The sequence below is a fragment of the Globicephala melas genome, chromosome 3 (genome assembly GCF_963455315.2).
Source record: "Globicephala melas chromosome 3, mGloMel1.2, whole genome shotgun sequence".
Taxonomy (NCBI): domain Eukaryota; kingdom Metazoa; phylum Chordata; class Mammalia; order Artiodactyla; family Delphinidae; genus Globicephala; species Globicephala melas.
Genome location: NC_083316.1, coordinates 60,815,404 through 60,840,072, shown reverse-complemented (window position 1 = coordinate 60,840,072; position 24,669 = coordinate 60,815,404). Strand labels below are relative to the sequence as shown.

Here is a 24,669-nt window from a genome sequence, read left to right as displayed (position 1 = left end):
GAAAGACGTCTAGCTTTTCCCTGCCTTTTTCCTCTGTGTCAATCACTTGTGTTTTGCTGGTTTTACTCTAACTCAGTGGTTCTTACATTTTAGTGTGCGTGAGAATGACTTGAGGACTTGTTAAAAACACAGATTACTGGGCCTTACTCCCAGAGTTCCTAATTCACTAATTCTGGAGTGGGGCCTGAGCTTCTGCGTTCTAACAGGTTCTCTGGTAGTGCCGAGGTTGCTGGTGTGGGACCATACTTTGAGGATGGCTGCTGTAAATATTTTGATCCACTTCTTTCCATCTCAGTACTGTTGCTCTATTCAGGTACTCATCTCCTTTTTTGCCTGCTCTGTTGTGATAGTCCCCTAACTTGTCTTCCTTCCTCTACTGCTTCTCAAATGCCTTCTCCTCTAGTTTAGTGCTTCCCAGATACATTTTCTAGTAGATGCTAGAGGGATCTATCTAAAATACAGGCTTCAAGACGATACAGATGCACTTATTTGCAAAGCAGGAATAGAGACACAGAGGTAGAGAATGGATGTATGTATACGGAGCAGGGGGCGGGGGATGAATTGGGAGATTGGGATTGAAATATATACACTATTGATGCTATGTATAAAGTAGATAACTAATGAGAACCTACTGTGTAGCACAGGGAACTCTACTCAGCTCTGTGGTGACCTAAATGGGAAGGAAATCCAAAAAAGAGGGGATATATGTTTACGTATAGTTGTTTCACTGTGCTGTATAGCAGAAACTAAAACAACATTGTAAAACAACTATACTCCAGTAATAATTAATTTAAAAAAAAAATGCAAGCTTCAAAGCTTCAGTGGCTTCCAATTGCCTACATCAGTTGTTTCTGAACTCTCAAATTTCTGATTAGTACAAAAGGTCAAACTTGTGGAGATCAACATAGAGTTGCCAGTTTTTATTTTGTTTAGTGAAAACATTAAAAATCCCAAACCAGAAACCAAACTACCATTTACTACCCTGATTTTATAAAAATAAGTTTTAAACAACAAAATATGAAGAACATGATCTCAGAAAAAAAGAATAGGACTTTAAATTGAATACATTTAGTTTTATAAAAAAAACTTATGTAGTCCTTATTTTTTCTCATTTTTGCTCCAGATGAAAGAAATCTTTGCCCTAGGGACCCATGTAAGGACACGAGTAGCCTACAAGTCCAGATTTTTCAACATATCAAATCATGCCCTCCATTATTTCCCTCCTGCTTCCTTTGAGTCCTGTATCACTTGCTTGTTAACACTGAATTGCTTGGGATTCCCCAACCTCTATGCCTTCATTTCTGTTGTCACCGTGTATTGGACTTGTCCTCCTACTTATTGTCCTCTTCGATCTGGCTAATTTCTAAAATAAGAGATTTTTATTGAATGAATTAGTGAATTCATTGAAATAGTAATAAAAGCAACACTAATGCCTCAACGGAAGTTAGAATATTAGCTAAAAAAAGGAAGAAATGAAAGTTGGTTTTATTCTGAAAATAATTTATAAAAAATACAAATATTCTTTAAAACGAGGTTCTGCATTTTACTTAGTCTTATAAAATAAATATGTTGTGCCATTTTTCCTTATAAAAATAAGTTTTATTCCTTTAAATGTACTATCTTTTCTATTTCTAAGACTAAGCTTGTGCCCATGTACTTGGTTTTAAATGTTCCATACCAATTTCTCTTTTTCTAATGTGAGGGTTCCCCTCAACAGGAAATAGAATTTCTGTGTGCACTAGCTGCAGTGACTTTGAGGCTTTTATTATCAATAGCTAAGCAAGGCTATCAGCTCTGAGTACTCATCCTGGTTCAGAAGTCGAGGATTTTTCTATTAATCCTTTTTTAGAATTGACTATTGCTTCTTTTTTTTTTTTTTTTTTTTGGTGGTACGCGGGCCTCTCACTGTTGTGGCCTCTCCTGTTGCGGAGCACAGGCTCCACACGCGCAGGCTCAGCGGCCATGGCTCACGGGCCCAGCTGCTCCGCGGCATGTGGGATCTTCCCGGACCGGGTCACGAGCCCGCGTCCCCTGCATCGGCAGGCGGACTCTCAACCACTGCGCCACCAGGGAAGCCCTATTGCTTCTCTTTTATCTTCTGATCTAATTCATATTTGTTTTATTTCCTCAAAGTTATTACATATGTGACCCTTGTGAATACTTGTCTATAGAGACTATATTTATGGACTCACTGAGCAGTTTCACATTATCTTTTGTACTTTGCATTTTTTTGTTCAAAGGCTTCATGGTTGGTAGTGGGTTTAGAAGAGTTTTAATAAAGGAACAGAGCTCTGAGGACACACTCACTTGGGATTTTAGGAGATCATTTCAAACATCTCAAGCATTTGAAAGAAATATTTTAAAGTAGTATGAACAAGGCTGTCTTTGGAGATGGGTTTTTCAGTATTTTAGGTATTTCTCACTTAATGAAATGCTAGTTTTTGAGCAGAAATATAACTTTAATCTTTGACCATTTTAATAAAATTATATCTGTCTTTTCATTTAGTAATTTTCAGGCTGGTAGCACCCACAGAGGGATCACTAGGATGGGATATTCTTCAAGTTAAGCGCCTCCTTGATCACCAGGATAATATTCTCTCACTGGTTAATGTCAATGGTAAGCTCATTGTGTACGTGTTGATATTATGTAAAAGTTTTTTAACTTTTTAACCTGTTTTGAACTTTAGTCTTGTTTTGTTCTAGAATTCTGGAATTACCATGATGAAAATAATGCTATTAATTAGTAGGGATTGGCAGTCTTTTATTTTCTGAGGTTTAAACCAGTGGAATTCATCAAGTTTCATAGATTGTTAGGTCTTAGATTTAGGCACAAGGGGAAGAATAGAGTTGGGCAGAGAAAAGGGATGACAGAGGAGAGAGCATACTTACCTCAGGTGCTGCTTGGTAGCTGTGGGATGATTGTTGTAGGCTATCAGTACTAATGCTTGGTAGCATTTTGACTTTTTTGTGTGTGTGTGTGTGGTATGCGGGCCTCTCACTGCTGTGGCCTCTCCCATTGCGGAACACAGGCTCCGGACACACAGGCTCAGTGGCCATGGCTCACAGGCCCAGCCGCCCCACGGCATGTGGGATCTTCCCGGACTGGGGCATGAACCCGTGTCCCCTGCATCGGCAGGCGGACTCTCAACCACTGCGCCACTAGGGAAGCCCAACATTTTGACTTTTTTGGCAAATGGTCCTGGCTAGTTTCTCTTTGGAAGATCACACAGTACAAATATAGCACTCTACTTACAGTAGAATGAGCTGGATTCAAGCCAGTTGTAATTATGATTGAAGAGTCAGAGAATAACACCAAACTAAAGGTCTGCAGAAAATGGGTCATATCTGCCCTTCCTCATGGATGTGTGTGTTGGTTTTTTTTTTTTTACTTTTTGGCCGCATGGCACGTGGGATCTTAGTTCCCCGACCAGGGATTGAACCGCCCCCCCCTGCAGTGGAAGCACACAGTCCTAACGGCTGGACTGCCGGGGAAGTCCTGCCAGACTTTCTATTTGGCTTTATAATGATTTTAATGAGTTAGCTCCTGTGAGCCAAACCTGACATCAGATGACAGGATAGGATCACAAACCACAAATCCTGGGATTTAGCTACTTCACTTTCAAATAAAGTGACACCTTATATCATCAGAGCTTTCCTGGGTGATCTGTGTTCTGAGGTCAGATGGGAGGACTCCTGGGTGGCTTCAGTTTGATAGTCTGGAGGACACTATAAGAGGGTCCTGTAAGGATGCCATGAATATGATGTTGTAAGGGGACTGGACTGCACCCCCTGATCTGAGATCTGGGTTGGCTGTTTTTGAGCAATACTTTGTAGAAACATGAGGCAGAGGGAAAGGGGAACAGACAGCACTAAGTGTAGTCTCCGTTTGTATGCTGTTCAGTCACATTTTCAGATACATCAGTGAGAATGTCCCTTCCAGTTCCAAAATTTCCCTCTCCAATAGCCATTTGCTTGTTCAACCCAGCTGCAAGTCTTTCTGACGACTATATTATTAGAAATAATAATATTAGGAGCACCACTTTATTTTTCTCTGGGGGCTCCTTTTCTTCTAGCCATGATGGCAGCACAAAAGGCAGGTTCTTATTTGGAAGTCCCTCTGACACTGAGCCAGAGAAGCTCCAAGGCCCTAAAGCTGTTGAGAAAAGCACAGCATGTTTTGGCCATTACAGTGGTCATGCCTAGTTGTCCCATTTTAGAAGTGAAGCATTGGTACCAGGACCTGGCATGTTTCCTTAATGAAGGTGATGGGATGTTCCTGAGGTAGCCTTAACCTCATGGCACTTCTTTTGCTGTGTGATGTACAGAGAAGCTTATAACAGTTTAACCAAGAAAGCTTTCTTCAAGTATTTCTTTGCTAGCTTTTTAAGGGAAGGAAAATGGAAAGCTAAAGCAAAAAAAAAAATTGTTAATAAAAATTACAGAAAACCCCTAGTGCTTTTTAGTTTATAAATTCCGTGATTATAAAATTACACTACAGACTATAAGTAAGCCAAAAGCATATTTAAGAATCACATATGGACAAGTAGTCTGGTAAAATTTGAGAATGATATCGTGACAGTCTTACCTCGTATATAGACGCGTCTGCCATGCTGCAGGTTTTGGCAATCCTGAAATGATTATGTTGTACAAGTCCCAGTTCCACTTTCAGCCCTGCTTCTTTATCCCCACCAATTACGAATGAAAGATGTGGCCAGTTACTGGGTTTATAACTCACAGGAAAAGTGCATTTTCATTGCGGTGGCCCTAGGGCAACCTTAGAATGGTACAACAGAGAACTCCTACAAATGTGGATAATGAATACCAGGTTTGCCAGTGAGGTCTGAATGCCTGTGCAGAGATTTTCTAAGACAGACATACAAGATAACCTTGCTTATCTCTTCTGGCAAAAGGCTCTGGGTGCTGCTTCTTTATTTTATTCCTTTTCTTGTTTTGTACTGACAGTATGGTATGGTAGTTACAAAGTATTAGTACTTCTGAGGGATGGGTAGACAGGTATCAGGTGAGATTTTCATACTAAGTGACTTTTGATAATTGCATAGGATGAAAATCCATCCCTATATATAAAACACATCGAGGTTGTTTGGTGTGAAACATTTTGAATGACTAGTTTGGGATAATTTACATAGCAAACTATACTGACTCGGGTCAGTGCCAGCATTTTATTTTTAGTGAAAAATTCTAACTGGGCTCAGGTACTTTGCTATTACAAAGATGAATTACAGACACTTGGAGGAGATCAGAGCAGGCAGCTGTGTGGTCTCAGTAGGTTAACTCTATTATAATGACGCATGCAGAATTGGAATCTAGAAGGATCTTCACTTGTTACCGTCTCTGGTTCTTTTGTAGTTTGAGTGAGATTGGAAAGAGGAGGGAAAGGGATGGAAAAGAAGGTCATGGAAAGATTACTACTGTCTTAACGTTCCCACTATTAGAACTAGGAGCCTGTTTCTCTCCACAGATGAGAAATGAACTTAATTCTTCACAGAGAGAATTCTATAGAGTCTGTTAATAAACTATATAGAAATTGGACTTGGAACCAAGACAAAATAATATTTACCTGTATGATTGCTGGTAATTCTTTATTTCTATGAGATTGTTCATCTAGTTATTAGAGATTTCTGTCCTGCTGGTTTATTTGATAAATGGGATAATTAAATCATAATTACTCATCCATGTATTCCTAAATTACAAGTAACTGGATGTTTTAATACCATTAATATGGAATAATACCAGGGGCTCAAAATAATACCAGGGACTCAAAGATAACATTTGATGTCTTTTTAAAATGGCTACACATTATTTAATTTGATTTTTACAATCATCTTCATTTAATGCCTGAGAAATCCAAGATAGAAAAAGATTAAATGACTTTCTGAAGACCAACCACATGGCTAGTAACAGGCAGAGCCAAAATTAAAACTAGAGTTTCTAGACTCACAGTGCATTGTTCTGTTCCTCCTAAATATAAAGGAATTAAAATAAATTGCATTTCTTTAAGATAGTTTTTAGTCTCAGCAGTTGTACATTTTCTATTAAATGTATAATTTGTCAACTGTCTTAGTTGGCCCACTAATTTCATTTTTATTAAAGGTTTTAAAAACTTGTTATTGTGCAAATAATACATATGAGGAAACAGAAACATAAAAATGTAAAAATGAAAATGAAAATCATCCTACCATACAGCATTAAGTACAGGTTCATATCCTTCTAAGTGTTTTTCTGGGTGTATATATGTATGTATATGTGTATACATATGGTGTGCTTTTTGTAACAGTATGTCATGAATATATTTCTGTATTAATATAACATACTTTTACATTAGTTTTCAATAACAGCATAACTATTTCATTTCGTGGATGTTATTTATTTATTCGATCCCCAGTTGGATGTTTTAGGATACCTTTAGATTTTTAATACTATGTGTAACAGCCTTGTCACATATGTCTTTTATGTACTTTCCTCAGGATAAATTCCTAGAAGTGGAATTGTTAGATCCGGGTTTACAACTTTTTAAGGTTTTGATGTATATTACCAAGGATTGCAAAGATTGCACCAGTTTATACTAGGGCATGAATAGTACGTGAGTGTGCTGATTCCTTATGCTTTTGCCGGCATCGGGTGCTTTCGTGTTTTATAATCTTTCCCGATTTGCAAGTCAGTAAATAGTATCTCATTGCTTTTAGATGTCTTTGATTATTAGGGAATTGAACGTCTTTTCACATGTTTACTGGCCATTTGTATTTCTTGTTTTGCCAGTTCAGGTCCTTTGCGCATTTTTCTGCTGGAGTGCTTATCTTGTTCTTAGTGATTTCTAAGAAGTGCTTATGTATCAAGTATAATCAACCTATTTCGACATCTAAATTGCAGACTTTTCCCAGAGTTTTGTCATTTAAATGTATGATTTGGGGGGACTTCCCTGGCGGTCCAGTGGTTAAGACTTCCCTTTCCAATGCAAGGGGTGTGGGTTTGATCCCTGGTCAGGGAGATTAAGATCCCACCCACATGCCTTGAGGCCAAAAAACCAAAACATAAAACAGAAGCAATTTTGTAACAAATTCAATAAAAACTTAAAAAATGGTCCACATCAAAAAAATCTTTAAAAAAAAAAGTATGATTTTGTGCTAAGCAGGTGTTTATTCATATCTCTTTCCCCAGCCTCCACTCTGTCTCCTTGAGAAGCCTTTTAGCACTCCATATTCATAAAACATTCACCTTTATTTTCCTCAGTTCTTTAAATACCTTTAATGTTTTAATCTGTTTGAAACTTATTTTGGTATATGTGAAATAACAGAAAATATATATATTGGTCGTTGCCCCCAGTTCCTGGCACAGAGTTCCTTAAAACTCTTGTAATTGCCCAAGAGATAAGAGCACAAGGAACATCTTTTGTTCTAATATTTGGTCTAATATTTCCTGACAGAGCTCCTTGGAATTTCCTGGGTGATAGGAGTGTCTTTTGTTCTAATGAGGCTACTCTTTCTTGATGGGCTCCTGGATGGGGGCTGGTCACCAGAAAGACCAAGCCATTATTAGAAGCTTAGAATTTTTGGCCACTGGCCACGCGCCCCCGCGGCAATTCTCCAGAGAGGGGAGAGGGGCTGGACGTGAAGTTAGTCATCGATCATGCCTATGTGATGAAGTTTCCATAAAAATCCCAACTGTACGGGGTTCAGAGAGCTTCTGAGTTGCCAAACACGTGGAGGTGCTGGGAGAGCAGCATGCTCAGAGAGGGCATGCGTGCTCTGCGATCCTTCCCACATACCTTGCCCTGTGCATCTCCTCCATCTGGATGTTCATCTGTATCCTTTATCATATCCTTGTATAATAAAGTAAGTAAACTTTTCCTGAGTTCTGTGAGCCATTCTAGCAAATTAACTGAACCTGATGAGGGGATGTGGGACTCTTCGATTTATAGCCAGTTGGTCAGAAACACAGGTAACAACCTGGATTTGCAGTTAGTATCTGAAGTGGGAGAAGTCTTGCAGGACTGAGTCCTTAACTTGGGGGATCTGACACTATATCCAGGTAGACAGTGTCAAAGTTGAGTTGAATTGTAGGGACACTCAGCTGGTGTCGCAGAATTGCCTGGTGTGGGAACACCCCACGCATCTGGTGTCAGGCATGTGGTGAGTGTGGGAGTAAAGGAGAAACAGAAGTGTAGCTTCTCTTCACTGTGTATGATCCAAGGTAAGGTTCTTTTGTTTTTATTCCCCAAATACTTAACCAAATAGTCCAGCATGAGGTATTTCTTTCTTCGCTGAATTGAAATGCAATCATTATCACATACTAAATTTCTAAGTAAGCTTGAGTCTATTTCTGATAATCTTCCTGTTTGACTTGTCTAGTTACCTCACTGTTCTAAACATTGTGATTTTATAGAGCAATACTACTAGGCAGTTCATTCATTTTTATGTTTAGCTTAGGTAAATGGTCAATAATGAGACATCTATGAACTCTGCCTAGATTTGAGTTTTGTAACTGGCTCCCATGTTGGAGAGCTCATCATCTGGGATATCCTGGACTGGACTGTGCAGGCCTGTGAACGCAACTTTTGGGACCCATCTCCACAGCTGGACACTCAGCAAGAAATAAAACTCTGTCAAAAGCCAAATGACGTTTCTATTCATCATTTCACATGGGATGAAGAGGTAAAAAAAAAAAACAAAATTGAGAAAAATATCTATAATCTTGTCTCTTTTAATAAACCATTTCTAATTTTAAAAATTTAATCTCATGATCCTATAGAAAGTTATCATTCCGTGTGTTCACGTTGTGCTCTAAAATGTTTTGATATTTTTCAAAGATTGCATCACTTGCTTTAAAAAAGAATTTTAATCTTAGCTCTTATCTTTGAGGCAAGGAAGTGATTAAATGGCCACAGATTTAAAAACCCTATTGAAATTTTGAGTTGGATTAAATATTCCCACAGGATTTGAGGATAATGCTTAAAATTGTTCTAAGAAACACTTTGAGAAAGAATCCTTTTGAAGATTCTGGTGCATTTCCTGGAGCAGTAAAGGAAATTAAAAATTTCAGGAATGCCTTTCTTTTAGTCTGCTGGCATCATGGGGCAAGATGATTGTGTGAGAATTATTGACTTCAATCCTTTAGGCCTTGGCAGTGATGCTCTTGAAGCACTTTACATCCTTTTTTGCAGTAGTAGATTAGTACCAATGGATTTCTGAATCTTGGCTCTGATCTGAACATCTCTTCTTTTAGCTTCAGGGGCTCAGAAAATATGTTTAAAATGGGGGTTCCTTTTCTAAATATAATCACAAGAAATGTTTGAGTTATAAACTTTGAGGAGAGGGGTTAGAGGAGGCTTTTACCTCACTTTATTTTGTGCCTTCCTGTACTGTTTAAATCTTCTAATTGTATGTGTTTTGTTATTTTTATTTAAAAATTCAGTAATAGTGTTCTGGATGGGGAGAGCATGGTCTGTTTTTTTGTTTTTGTTTTGGCTTTCTTTGCACCTCTCTTACCTTAAAAACAAAACAAAACTAAAACAGAGTAGGGTAAGAATAGGTTAAAGAACACTGTTATACCTAAAGATTAAGTTTCTTTATATCCCAATTTTATTTTTTTTAAAAAAAGTAAATATGATAGAAGACAGTAGTCTCAGAAAAGATGGAAACTATCTCTAAGAGTTGTAGCCCTAAAAATTTTATATGTATATATATTTTTATCTTTCTTTTTTAAAAAATTATTTATTTAGTTTTGGCTGTTTTGGGTCTTCTTGTTGCGTGCAGGCTTTTCTCTAGTTGCGGCGAGCAGGGGCTACTCTTCAGTTGTGGTGCGCGGGCTTCTCATCGCGGTGGCTTCTCTTGTTGCCGAGCACGGGCTCCAGGCGTGCGGGCTCAGTTGCTGTGGCTCAGCCTGCTCCGGAGTGCAGGCTCAGCAGTTGTGGCGCACGGGCTTAGTTGCTCCGCGGCATGTGGGATCTTCCCTGACCAGGGATCGAACCTGTGTCCCCTGTATTGGCAGGCAGATTCTTAACCACTGTGCCACCAGGGAAGTCCATATATATATATATATATATATATATATATATATATATATATATATATATATATTTTTTTTTTTTTTTTTTTTTTGCGGTACGCGGGCCTTTCACTGCTGTGGCCTCTCCCGTCGCGGAGCACAGGCTCCGGACGCGCAGGCTCAGCGGCCATGGCTCACAGGCCCAGCCGCTTCGCAGCACGTGGGATCTTCCCGGACCGGGGCACGAACCCGTGTTCCCCGCATCGGCAGGCGGACTCCCAACCACTGCGACACCAGGGAAGCCCCATATATATTTTTAATTTGATACCTTTTTCTCACTTTTGTAAAAGTGTTTAAAGTTTTGCATTTTGTACTCTTTAATCTTAAAATTTTCGATTGGTGTTATTAACTGCTATAAATGCTTAATAAAGCATTAATAAAGCACTCACTTTTCCCTAATTTTCTTTGTTTTATCGGAGTTTTTTTCTTTCTGCAGGCAGGCCATTCATTGTTGATGACAAGTGGTTGATAGAGTGATTCTGTTGAGTAAAGGCTGCCCCAAAGCTTATTAATTCTCTAGTTGTGTTGATAATTTTCTTTGTGACTTTGGATAAATCATTTAAACTCTGCACAGATTTCCTGGTCCATATAACTAGTTTCTGAGGTTTCTCTGCATTGAATGTCACCCAGGACACTAGATTTTAGCAAGTTGGCTAGCTGTTCTCATTAATGCTCATGGCACTGGTCTTCAGCTTGCATTGCTACATGCAGAATACCAATCCTGAGGGTCAAGGGGATCATTCCAGATTTAAACTCTGGTAAGCCTTGGGGGGCATGTTTTGGTCGAGATGCTGTAGGTCTGAGTTGGCGTTGTAGCCTTTGAGGCTGCATGAGAAGTATTCTTTGGTGAGAACAGGTAGGCAAAAAAAAAAGGAGTTTTGAAAGGTCTTTCTACTGGCATACCAACTGAGTAAGAATGAATGATTCTAAGACAAGAGCTACCAGAAGTCTAGTGACTTGCAAAATAATTTTGGAAGCTAGGTGGTATGGTATGAGGCAAGAGTAAGGGACTGGAGTAACATGACCTGGATTCTAATATCAAACTCTCACGTCTTAATTTTTGTGTGATATTAATCTTTTTTTATTTTGACTTATTATTCTGGAAAATAGCTTTTCCTGCATTAATGAGATGTTGTGAGGTTGAAGTAAGGTAAGTATTGGTGAAAGTACTTTCAAAAGATTAAAGCTGCTTTAGTAAAAAGGTGTTTCTAATACTACATTTGGAAAAATGTTTTTGTGAAGCCACTGTATATATGCCACTATAGCATATGCTGTTTTGTATCCTTTATAGGTCTTGTGATGCTTAAGATGTGGAGTGCAAGTAATTTTGCTCACATTTTTCAGGCAAAAGAAGCTAAGTAGTTTTCCCAAGGATATAGTATTATGTGGATGAAAACCTAGGTTGTACCTCAGCAGCTCCACCTCCACTGCAGGCCAGTCTGTCAGCCACAGCTCCTTTCTCTGTCACATTTCAACGAGGAAGAAAGCGATGCTGTGGGGTATAATATACAACGCTTTCTCTGTATTAGCAGTTGTGTCCTTCCACCTTCTAAATGCTGAGCTTTCCTTTGTGCTTTGATATTTTTGGATTTCAGAGGGCAGTACAATAATTTGGGCTGAAGGCTAGGAATAGGGAAGGTAACAATGGCTTTCTGATCTCACACCAGGCCTGGAAATCTATTACACCGGGTAGTGGTAAGTACTAGTTTTATGCCCATTACTGAACTTCCCCCCTTTCCCCCCGCCAGAATGTATTTGTTGCAGTTGGAAGGGGTTTATACGTCTATAACCTTCAAATGAAGCGTGTGATTGCCTGCCAGAAAACTGCACATGACTCCAATGTCCTGCACGTTGCCAAACTTCCAAACAGGTACAAGTTTCCGTCAGTTCTGTAACAGGTGAAAGAAATGCATAGTTCCCAGGGCCACCAGTGTAATTTTTCAAGGGGCAAAGTCACCTGGCTCCGTGGCTTGACCTGTTATGTTCTTTTGGAAATGGAGAATACCCCATGGCTATCTTAACAGAAGAGTTGGTGGCATTATATTATGAAATTTACAAGAAGCAAGGTTCAAATGAATTACATTGAATTTCATTATAAGAAGAGATAATTTAAAATTCGGTATTTATTTTAAAAGATAAAAGACTTTTGGGCACTGACTGTGTACTAATTTTTCTTTTTATATTTTCCACAAACCCACCTTTTTGGTGGTGGTGTTTGATTACGGCTTCAATTAAATGGTAGTCTCCTGTTGGCTAAGGCTGCCAACTGAGGGCTTTCCCCTCAGGGTAGATTTGGCTGTTGAGTTTCTAGGGATGAATTATATGAAGGAAATAGAATTATTTTCTATGCAGGATACTTTTAGAGTGAGAGGCGCCCTGAGAAGAGATACCGTGAGAGGAAGGAATGAGACTTCTCAGGATATTGTGAAACTGTAATTCGTAACCTGTTTCCTGAATGCATTTTTAAAAATGGAAATGATACATATTTATAACATTTGAACCAATGTAACAGTATAATGTGTGCCTTTCTTGAGGAGTGCTTTTACTTTGCATTGTAAAGCCATATTGATAAATTGTGATTTTTATTGGCTCCTGCCAAGAGCTGAATAAAAGCAGTTGCGGGCTCCACTGATTTCTTTCACTGCAAATTTAGCATAGGCCTTCCATGGTGCTCTTTTTATCACTGATTTTCTCTTCTGACAGGCAGTTAATCTCATGCTCAGAAGATGGAAGTGTACGCATTTGGGAGTTACGAGAAAAACAGCAGCTTGCAGCTGAACCTGTACCAACAGGTGAGTATCTTTTCTCAAAAAGGTAGTCTTGCTTTTTTTTTTTTTCTCATATGCAAGACAGAAGAAAGGCAGTGGTATGTAACCACAAAATAATATACAGTGTGCTCCAAATAAGCATCAGATGTTTACATGAAGCATTTGGTAATTGGGATCTAGGATTCACATTTAAATATTGCTTTACTGTAGAACTACCTGTTTATTTCAGTTCAAGTCAACTAGGATTTTTTTGTTTTGAGGGGAAACTATTATTCCTGGTAATCTGACTGACTAAATGGCCTAATGAACTATTTACTCATTTATATTGTCTGTAATTATGTCTGGTATACAGACAGAATTTGTATCATCAGGTGTCAAAGTTCTTTCAGCCTTAAAGCATTATCATTAACATAGAACTCAATTTATTTATAAACATTTTTGTATATCATCTCATGAACTCTTTGATTTTCAGGTGTTTGATTTGAAAAACAAAATCCCTGTTAGTTAGCAGCCTTTGCATAAGAAATTAGATGCTGGTACCCCTGGAATTTCTTCTGGTTATTTGAAGTCATAGGGCATTGCTCTGGGACATCCCTATGTTGCTTTTTGCCTACCCTTTATTGATAAATCTGAGTTGTGACCTCCCCCACCCCCGCCCCACCTCATTGCCATTCAGGCCTTTCATTTCTCTCCTCTTTGATTCCCATTGCCTTTTCCTCACGTTAACACACCTTCACCAGTGCGTGAGTAGGGACAATAAAAAGAGATGAGCAACAAACCTGGGTAGCTAAGAGGAAACAAAGTAACATATTTAAAAAACCCTAGTATAGTACCTGGTACCATCTGCTCACTAAGCCCTTGACTAAAATAAGTGGGGAACACTTTTTGCATTTAAGTTTTATTTTTCTGATCTTAGATTATTATTATAAGAAAAGAGCACAGTAATTTCGAAAATGACTGAAATGGCTGTGTTTTTCTAGGTTTTTTTAACATGTGGGGATTTGGAAGAGTAAATAAACAAGCCAGCCACCCTGTTAAAAAACAACAAGAAAATGCCACTTCATGTTCACTAGAGCTTATTGGCGATTTAATTGGACACTCATCATCTGTGGAGGTATTATTTTTAATAGGCATATAAATGTCCAGGGAATTCCTGCTTTTTGCATCTCACTGCTCTTCTTTCATTTGGTCTCATAAAGACCTAAACTTTCTCTTATCTGTAGGTTTTTGTGGAATCTAAACATGGAATGGGATAGGTTATATAGTATGTGCCATTAGGATCTCTCTTTACAGAGAAATGATTTGAAGAAGGGATGTCTTGCTTCTAAAAAATCGCTTAATTACTATTACTTATGAGATGTAGATAGCTGACAATAAGGATGGTGTGAATAATGTTGAATATGTAACAGTAGTAAATAGAGGGTACATGGAGGGTTGTGTTTATGTATGTAGAGGTAAAGCCTCATAGAATCTAATTCCAGGGAAGTTTATCAAATTCATGAACAGTACTGTTTTTACCTCCCTTTGGAGGATAATAATTTGTTAGCGTTAGTAAAACCCAGTGTCTTGACTGTCATTGTGCATATATGAAAATAATAGTTGAGAATTATAGGATGCATAAAGTTCTAACTTGTTATAAATATATTCAAATACTTTAATATTTACTATAGGCATTATTGCCTGTAATGAAGAAGGAATAAGACCAGTCGAGGTAAAGAAATGATTGGAACTGGTAACAGTATAAGGAGAGCCCTAAGTCCCCCTCCCTTCCCCCCTCCCTTCCCCCCTCCCTCCCTCCCTCTGTGCTGGTCTTAGTTGCGGCATGCGGGATCTTTGTTGTGGCATACGGGCTCCTAGTTGCAGTATGCGGGATCTAGTTCCCGCGTGCTGCAGGCCCCCTGCACTGGGAGCATGGAGTCCTAACCACTCGATCACCAGGGAAGCCCCATGAGTTTCTTAAATTGTTCTTCCCTGTTTCATAGCCAGGGAGGAACAAATTGTTTTTCATTTGAAAGTGCATTTATACTTAGAAGCAACAGCACAACACTTGTTATTAGCATTTCCTGTATTTCAGGCACTACACTAGACATTGGCGTTTACAAAGAGATATAATATAAAAATATTATGGTCCTGGATATGAGCTGAACCTTGATGCTTAGGTAGGATTAAGATAGCCTTACGACCATAAGCTCCCTGATTTTGGGTACTTACATCTTACTCATTTTTGCCTTCCTCTGCCAGGTAGCCCAGTTGTTTTCATTTTGTTTTTTAACTTTGGGAGTTGTGCAGATGGAATGTGGTAGACAGGAGGGCAAAGATAGAATCTACTTGGTGGCAAGGAGCAGGTTGGCTAGGCTGGAGGACTGTGTTCCGATGAATGGACACAGTAGGAGATAAAGCTGGGAAAGTAGTTTGGGGTCAGATTACTGAATGTAAGGCTAAGGAGTTTGGACTTTTTAAAAAAATTCATACATACATACACAAAAAGTTTATGTATTTATTTTGGCTGTGTTGGGTCTTTGCACATGGGCTTTCTCTAGTTGCGGCGAGCAGGGGCTACTCTTCGATGCGGTGCGTTGCGGTGGCTTCTCGTTGTGGAGCACAGGCTCTAGGCGTGTGGGCTTCAGTAGTTGTGGTGCACAGGCTTAGTTGCTCTACGGCATGTGGTATCTTCTCGGACCAGGGCTCGAGCCTGTGTCCCCTGCATTGGCAGGTGGATTCTTAACCACTGCACCACCAGGGAAGTCCCTGGACTTTATGTTTTAAATAGTAGGAACCTATTAAAGGTTTTTAAATGGTGTGGCACATTTGTCATTGTATGGAAGTGTTCAATTCTTAGAAATTTTCCTGAGTGGAAGTGTTGACATTTAATTACTTTTTAAAAAAATCTTGGCTCTTTCTTGAATTTTCTCATTCCTTTTTTCTTTTGATCCTTACTCTCTAAGCCTAGTCCTATCTACCTGTATTTATTGAATTCTAACTAACTTTTCCATCTCCTGAGGAGTTTTGCTCTGCTAGGTCTCCACCCCTCACTCCTACATCATCAGCTGAGCCCTTCTCCTGCTATCTTCAGAAATGTATGAGTTATGTCTTAGAAAACTTGCATCCTATTTCTCTCCTATATTTCACTCTTTCCCTCAAAGAGCTCATCCTTTTCATTTATTTCCTCTCTACTCCATAGGATGCATGCTGCCTTCTCATCAACATTCCATTTTCCTATTCTTACCTTCCAGCCTGTTCCTTCACTGGGCATGACCTTCCTTTTATTTGGAGAGTTTTATGTTTTTGAAGCTTTTTCTGACAACTTCATTCATTATTGATCTATGCCTCCTTTTTCTGCATTTCTGTGGCAAATCATAGCCTGAACTATGCTATTTAGTACCTGATTACATCATCTTTAATTGGTACCCTTATTGTTTCAACTATGATTTGGTTTTCACAACTGAATTAGAACCTTTTTAAGGGTAGGGACTATAAGCATATAGATGACACTCAGTAAATGCTTAAGGATTGATTATGTCTCTTTTTATAGAGAGCTAAAGCCATTGTTTCTCTTGGAGAATTTGGAATTCAGACATTTTATTGGTGGCCATTTTTGCATAAATAAGAAGGCCAGTAAAAATGATTAAGTAAAGCAGGTTTGTTGGGACTTCTGACAAAAATCTTAAAACCAATACTTGAGGAATTAGATAATGGTAAAATTTAGACGATACTTTGGGACTTCATGTACTTTACAAAAATAGCTGTTACTTATAGTTCTGTAGTTGAGTAGTATTTACTAGTCTAGCATTTGTATATTTGTATGTGATTATCACTCACACTTAAAAATAACATTTCTCATGAAAGATACGGAGTTTTACGGTCAGATCCAAAGAAGTCTCCAAGGTACACATTTTAACAAGCACCTGTCTTAATCTAGTTAGTATTAGCCTCTTCTCCTTGAAGTTCCTATAATCAGTAATTAAAATTTTTTTTTACAGACGTTTCTGTACTTTGAAGATCATGGACTAGTGACATGTTCTGCTGATCATCTCATTATTTTGTGGAAAAATGGAGAACGAGAATCTGGATTGCGCAGCTTAAAGTTATTTCAAAAATTAGAGGAGAACGGTGACTTATATCTTGCTGTCTAGTTTAAGGAATTTGAACACCTGTGCATGAACCTTGAACAGCAAATATAGGGGTAATACTCTGAAAACCATTACCATATTAATCACTTAAATTTTGTAATTTTTTTTTCTTGTTACTCCATAAAATTCCAATTGTTTGAATTCTTTTTTCTGGGGCTGCAAACCAGCAACAAGTTGCTTCTCAGGTATTAGTACTTTCACCAAAGAATATAGCACAAGTTTTTCATTTGACTTTTCACATAACAGTTACCTGAAACCATTGAAGGAATGGGTCTAATTTCAGCAGTGAATTTTCAGAAAGTGAAGTTTTCAGAGTTCATCACATATACCTGTTGAAGCAGAATTAAATTATACCACAGTGTCCTCACAGAGATAAATTTTTTATGCTTTGAAAAAACTCTACACCAGAAATTATATGAGTTTATGTTTAATGAGGAGAAGAGTACTTGGAACCTCTCACTCTCTCTAATGTAACTATATTGCCTCTAAATAAATTTTTATTCATCAAAAGGGATTAGATTTTTAAAATATTACATGTAATTTCTTTCATTTAGCCTTTTTGGATTTTGAAATACCTGACTTTGTTCTCCAAAGTTGTTAGTATTTTAACTATACCTGTCATTCTTCTAAAGATTTATTCAAGGAACCTACTTTTATGGAAATAAATGTACATGATCATTATAGACGATATTTTGGGAGAAAAATGAAAAATCCGGTGAAGAGTAAATAGGTAGGATGTAGCATATCTTGAACTTAAACCTTGAGATATCCAGAAAACTGATGCCTCCCTGTAGGAAATGAAGATTCCATAATAATTGTACTTTGTGCTGCTATTGAAGTGGTGAGTGCTGTGTTTTAAGCTTCTTAATTTGAACCTAGACCCTGGGAGGAGGTAGAAATAGAAATAACAGTATTTTTTTATTCTTTGGTTTTCTTTAGAGCCTGTTTGATTAAGAATTCTTGTGATAAATTTAAATATATCCTTTCTCCTACAAATCCCCCTGGTCTTTAGTAACTCTCAGTATTCTAAATATGAAGCAAACCTGAATCTCTCACTGTTTTAACTACAGTTTTTTTTTGGTGCCAACTAATTTGTTTAAATCCTTTTTTTTTTTAAATTCTAGCTACTAAAATCCCTATAAACACAAATCAGGAGGAATCTTATTACAGTGTATTTTTTCCCCCTAGCCTGAGCAGCTATTGACTAGATTCTTGGTAATAGACCAGCAGCAGCCCCTCATATATGCCAGAGATGAGAGCTAGATCAGTAAAGTTACAGTGTTTTCAAAGTGCCTGATTCATCTTACCATTGGCTCAAATATGAAATGCTTGAGACAGGCATCACTTATGAGTTTCTTGCAGACCACTGAGATTTAATCATCTTCATCACCCCATCAGCCTTAGAGCACTCTTTCTCCCTTTTGGTACTAAAGAATAAAAATTAAAAAGTGTTCCATACATTAAAAAATGGGTGGGTTTAATTGTGGAGTTAATCTTAAACTGCTGATGAAAGAATCGTATTGAAGTAAACACCAGGTGGCTGATGTGTCAGAGGACTAATCCTTCTCAAAGAACACTTTCTGGATTTATTTTTTCATCACACACAGCCTAATGGAATCTTTGTAAATTGTTGTCACTAGTGTCACTAGTTTTACCTTTGACAGTTGTTGTTTCCTCAACTACCTACAAAGTCTGGAAGAGCTATGGTCATCTATGCCAGACCAGTGCCATAATGTTATAAATAAGGAAGCTGAAGCCCAGTCAGGTAAGGCCTTCCAGTTAGTTAGCTCAATTCTCATTAGCATCAGTAAACGAATTTAAAAACAGAAATTGAACATGACTGGAATGAGAGAGAAGGGTTGTATGATTACCCCTTGAGCAAAACCAGATAATGTTCATAGTCATTGTTTCTGTTTTAATTCACAATGAAAATACCTTTATGGAGAAATATAATAAAATTTATGTAACCACCATTACATAATAGAAGAATGTGAATAGAAAAATTAGCACTGCCTCTTAGCCGACAGATTGTTGTTATCGTGGCATACGTATCTGAGCAGTCATACTGAGGCACTGCTAATCTTTTATCCTGAAATTGGAACGTGGGTAGGATTCCTAAACCAGGCAGACATGCATTTTGGGCTGAGTGCATCAGATTATTGATCAGAGTCATTGTTAGGCTTTTAATTTTCTTCTATAGATGGACTTTCTCTTATTACCAGCTAGCTTTTTCTTTGGAGATTCTACTATTAGGTCATGAGTTTTAAAGTTTTCTTGAATTGTATAAGATAGTCAATGAATTATAAAAGGAATTCATAGATTCTTAACTGCTTTTTTCCCTAATTTGTTCTGGATTAGTATTTGTAATAGTAATCTATTCACGTGAATGATACAAACCACAGGTGAGTTGGGGGAGCAAATAGTACTGATGAAAGTACCACTGTGAGTCCCTCTGTTATTAAAATCTAGAGGAAAACCTCCAACCCATTCATGGGAACTTGATGGTTTTTGCTTTCATGAATGCCCTAAGGTCAGAGATGGAGTAAAACAGTGAGATGGGAAAATCTAGCAGAGACTCAGACTTTGATGGCTGCTTACTAGTTGTATGCAGAGTGCTGCAAAAAGTTGAACTTTCAAACTAGAAGAATACAACTATAACTGAGGTCGATAAATATTATGTGCATTTTTTCCATTTCCCTGGCTTAGCTTTCAGTGCTGTTATATTTGCAACACCAGAAGTAATACTATGCAGTGGGCCTTGTCATTTTTATTTAAAAATACCCTTATTACCTCATTCTCTGGCTTACTCACATAACACAATCAAGAGCCTAAACTTGAGGGACATTGTATTTATCTTTCTCAAGTTGAGTGCGTTCTGATTAATAGATGAGGCTTGTTCTTTGTCCACAAGACTAAGCAGTCCTAACTCTGAAGGTAAGCATATTTTAAAATCTTAAATTGGAAGTAAAGAATAACCTAATTAAATTATAGGGTTATTCTGGTCCCGGTAACAGTGTTTTATAACTAACTTCTGGTTAAGTAGTAGTAGTAATGTGACTTCTCTCTAGTTTAGATCATGTTATATTTTCCTAAATTAATAGGGTTCCCCTCAACACAGACTTATGCTCAGTATGAGAGACAATTATAATAGTTTATACTCACTCATCTGATACACATACCATCTGAAAGACTATTTGGAGGAATGCACTATTTAGTTAGTTAGCAACTCAGTAGAAGATTACACCATAGTAGATTACACTGATAAAGAGCAGAGCTATGCTAAAGCTTTAGTACCTGGCAGTGTTAATATGAAATTAATTTGAAATTATACTGAGTCAGTTTTAACAAACATTCACATAGAAAAATGTCAGACATCTGATGAATGTCACTTACCAAATGGAACCAAAAGCGAGATGGTCAAGAAAAGATTGTCGTTGCTTCAGGCAAGCTTCTGAAGCCTAGGCAAATTATTTAGCTCCTTAAAATGGGATTCTGACATCCTGAATTTAATGTGTTCTGAAAACAAAGCGTGTGACTCATGAAATAAAGAGCACTAAACCGAAATATTGAAATTATGAAAAATTTAGGCCAAAGAGGTAAAATAAAAACAGCTGTTAGGAATGAAAAATGGCTGTAGGAATTTAGTTACAAGTACTTCACAAAAACATTTTCATCACATTTACTTAGTGCAGCATTACAATACAAAGCTAGCTGCTGTCCTGACCAAGCAAGTTCTCTTACCATCTAACAAAAATAATTTAGGTACATTTCTTTGCATGGAATTGTCATATATGTTTCCATTTGTTGGTACAAAACATAGAAAAAAACATTGGCATGTTTTGTAGTGATAAGTAATTTTTGCCCCCATGTACTAGGTCCACGTGTTCTGCATTCCAATTTTCATTTGAAAAAAGTAACTAACTACTGGTTCAGTTAATTTAGTCTCTGTTTATACCTCTTAGAAATGCAGCATGAAGTACAGAGAATTTGAAAGAAAAACAAAGATTTTGTTTACAGAATCTCTAATTTATAATACATAGAGAAGGGTTGGCTGGTAAAAGAGAAAAGAAAATCTCAAGTCTGACTTCATGTAGACCACAGAAAGTTGTGAAAAGAGCTGTATAAAAATATGCACTTGTGCTTTAGAAGCTTTTAGCATACAATTAATAGCTTAAAATAGTATTTACTGCTTCCCCATATGCTATTTTCTGATATATTTACACACCTTGCAATCTTTTTTTCATCATTAAAGCAAAATGGCATGATCTTAAATATAGATAGGTTAAAAACATCTGAACCTTGAAACTTCCTCTGTCTCCTCAGTACTCGGCACAACGTACTCCATGGACTTAAACCCTGAAAATTTAGATTGCTTTAATAAAAATTTTAAACAGCAAATGTATATAAATTTTTTTTAAAAAAAAAGCTTGTCCAAGGGCATTCAGATTAATGGCTTGTATATAATACCTACTGTAGTGCCTTGTAACTGCCTCTGTAAACCAGAAATAAAGGGAGAAAGCTCTTGGATTCCCCACAGACAAGATGTCACTTCCTTCCCCATCATGCTTGACTTTCTGTTAAGATGAATCCCTTTTGTAGGAGAGAGGACTACACAGGCTGCTGATACCAGTCTAGAGAAGGCACTCACCAGGCCAAGACAGACTATGTTCTAACTTGGGTGTTACACCATTGATCAGAACCACCTAGCCATGGAGGCTCTGAAGCTAACTAGTTTATCAGCAGTTTGGTCCTAGTTGTTTTGCTCACTTTATATGGGTTTCTTTTCTTAGATATTCTTATGAGCCTTTTAGATTGATGCTCTTGAGGAAAATAGTCAAGCTAAACAGTGATGGTGACTTTCATGGTAAAAGATGAGCTAAACCACTAGCTAAGCTACATGGTCCATCATCCACAGAGATGGTGGGCTCGTGGGCACCAAGTCTTTGCTGCATGTCTCCTGCTAGTTACAGTGAATCAGCTGCAGGGTTTGATGAGGGCAGACAGGATGACAGCAGGGCAAAGGATTTTGCCATGTGTTTGTTCTGTCACTAAGTGATTGTTCAAAATTTTTCTTCATGGAACATAATTTTCTAAAAATGAAATTTGGGAAGTTGAATGATTAAAAGTCAGATATTAAACATTAGCTCCTTAACCTACACCTGTCATTTTCATTATGAAGGAAAGCCTCTTGTTTACACTACTGTGATTCACAGTGCCCTTTGTAGATCAAGAGGTCACCTTCTCTGTCTTGGCTTTAGCTGTCAGATGGAAGCCTCAGACTTTTGCACTTTAGGTCATCTAACGTCTTCCAGTGTTTGTAGTTATCGGCCAAATGTTGCATCAGGGTTGGCAGGTGTGCAAAGGCTGCAAGGATATAAGAGAATAAAAAGAAGCCTGTTAAATTAGATTCCAGGAGCATTTATAAGGTTGGGGCTCTGTGGGACAAATTTGGGATCACAATTGGAGGAGAGGTACCCTAGGTTAGGCCTAAGGTGAACACAGAAGCATGAGAAGGATGAGTTACTAAACACTGGTTTCTGAAATATGAACAGGTCCTTTTAACTAAAAATTGATAACAACAAAAGATCAGAAAGAGAAATTAAAGAAACAATCCCATTTACCATCACATCAAAAAGAATAAAATACCTTGAAATAAACCTACCTAAGGAGGCAAAAAACCTGTACCCTGAAAACTATAAGATGTTGATGAAAGAAATCAAGGATGACACAAACACATGGAAGGATACCATGTTCTTGGATTGGAAGAATAAATATTGTGAAAATGACTATACTACCCAAGGCAATCTACAGATTCAGTGCAATCCCTATCAAGATACCGATGACATTTTTCACAGAACTAGAATGAAAATTTTTTTAATTTGTAAGGAAACACAAAAGACCCTGAATAGCTAAAGCAATCCTGAGGAAGAAAATCAGAGCTGGAGAAATCAGGCTCCCTGGCTTCAGACTATACTTCAAAGCTACAGTAATCAAAGTGGTATGGTACTGGCACAAAAACAGAAGTATAGATCAATGGAACAGGACAGAAAGCCCAGAAATAAACCCATGCATCTATGGTCAATTAATCTACAACAAAGGAAGCAAGAATATACAATGGAGAAAAGATAGTCTCTTCAATAAGTGGTGCTGGGGAAACTGGACAACTACATGTAAAAGAATGAAACTAGAACATTCTGTAACACCATACACAAACTCGAAATGGATTGAAGACCTAAATGTAAGGCTGGCTACTATAAAACTCTTAGAGGAAAACATAGGCAGGACACTCTTCACCATAAATCACAGCAGTATCTTTTTGGATCCACCTTGTACCTAGAGTAATGAAAATAAAAACAAAAATAAACAAATGGGACCTAATTAAACTTAAAAGCTTTCGCACAGCAAAGGAAACCATAGACAAAACGAAAATACAACCCACAGAATGGGAGAAAATATTTGCAAATGAAGCAACCAACAAGGGATTAATCTCCAAAATACACCAACAGTTCATGCAGCTCTGTATCAAAAAAAAAAAAAATCAAAAAATAGGCAGAAGATCTAAATAGACATTTCTCCAAAGAAGACATACGGATGGCCAAAAGCACATGAAAAGATGTTCAACGTCACTCAATGAGAAATGCAAATCAAAACCACAATGAGGTATCACCTCAAACCAGTCAGAATGGCCATCATTAAAAAGTCTACAAATAACAAATGCTGGAGAGGGTGTGGAGAAAAGGGAACCCTCCTACACTGTTGGTGCGAATGTAAATTGGTGCAGCCACTATGGAAAATGGTATGGAGGTTCCTTAAAAAACTAAAAATAGAGCTACCATATGACCCAGCAATCCCACTCTTAGGCGTATACCCAGAGAAGACTGTAATTCAAAAAGATACATGCACCCCAATGTTCACTGCAGCACTCTTTACAGTAGCCAAGACATGGAAGCAACCTAAATGTCCCTTGACAGATGAATGGATGAAGAAGATGTGGTATATATATATATATATATACACACACATACATACATACATATACAATGGAATATTACTCAGCCATGAAAAAGAGTGAGATAATGCCATTTTCAGCAACATGGATGGACCTAGAGATTATCATACTAAGTGAAGTACGTCAGAAAGAGAAAGACAAATATCATATGATATCACTTATATGTGGAATCTGAAAAAAAAGATACAATTCAACTTATTTACAAAACAGAAATAGACTCACAGACTTTGAAAACAAATTTATGGTTACCAAAGGGGAAACACGGGGGGAGGGACAAATTAGGAGTTTGGGGTTAACATATATACACTAAATAGATAATCAACAAGAATCTACTGTATAGCACAAGGAACTCTACTCAATGTTCTGTAATAACCTATATGGGAAAAGGATCTGAAAAAGAATGAATATATGTATAACTGAATCACTTAGCTATACACCTGAAAGTAACCCAACATTGTAAATCAACTATACTCGGATATAAAATAAAAATTAAATTCAAAAAAATTAAAAAGGATCTCAAAAAAATGAAAAGCTGTTTATCAACTGATATTATGAAAAGAATCTGTGATTCAGAGTAGACTTAGTATATTTTATGTTCTCTCTAGAATTTCCTCCAATGACAGAATAAAACTCCTGTAAGCTTTGGAAACATGTCCTTGGAAGAGTTGAACACCTGTTTGTCCAGTTACCAAACATCCAC

At 37.6% G+C, this 24,669-nt stretch overlaps 2 protein-coding genes across 12 annotated transcripts in view; one reads left to right on the top strand and one right to left on the bottom strand.

Moving 5' to 3' along the window:
- The window catches only part of WDR41 (WD repeat domain 41), a 169,181-nt gene extending 144,561 nt beyond the window's left edge, over positions 1-24,620 (top strand). For 3 of the 4 annotated variants that reach the window (XM_070045151.1, XM_060295916.2, XM_030846243.2), the window contains 6 exons: positions 2,507-2,617; positions 8,485-8,669; positions 11,811-11,932; positions 12,766-12,854; positions 13,811-13,944; positions 16,811-24,620. In XM_070045151.1, coding sequence (XP_069901252.1) covers positions 2,507-2,617; positions 8,485-8,669; positions 11,811-11,932; positions 12,766-12,854; positions 13,811-13,944; positions 16,811-16,963 — 794 coding nt within the window. In that variant the 3' untranslated portion in view covers positions 16,964-24,620. The remainder of the gene's footprint in view (positions 1-2,506; positions 2,618-8,484; positions 8,670-11,810; positions 11,933-12,765; positions 12,855-13,810; positions 13,945-16,810) is intronic. The other variant, XM_070045152.1, reaches the window with a different exon arrangement.
- PDE8B (phosphodiesterase 8B) overlaps positions 20,527-24,669 on the bottom strand; it is a 378,976-nt gene continuing 374,833 nt past the window's right edge. For all 8 annotated transcript variants that reach the window (XM_030846195.3, XM_060295913.1, XM_060295912.1 and 5 more), the window contains one exon: positions 20,527-22,324. In XM_030846195.3, coding sequence (XP_030702055.1) covers positions 22,215-22,324 — 110 coding nt within the window. In that variant the 3' untranslated portion in view covers positions 20,527-22,214. The remainder of the gene's footprint in view (positions 22,325-24,669) is intronic.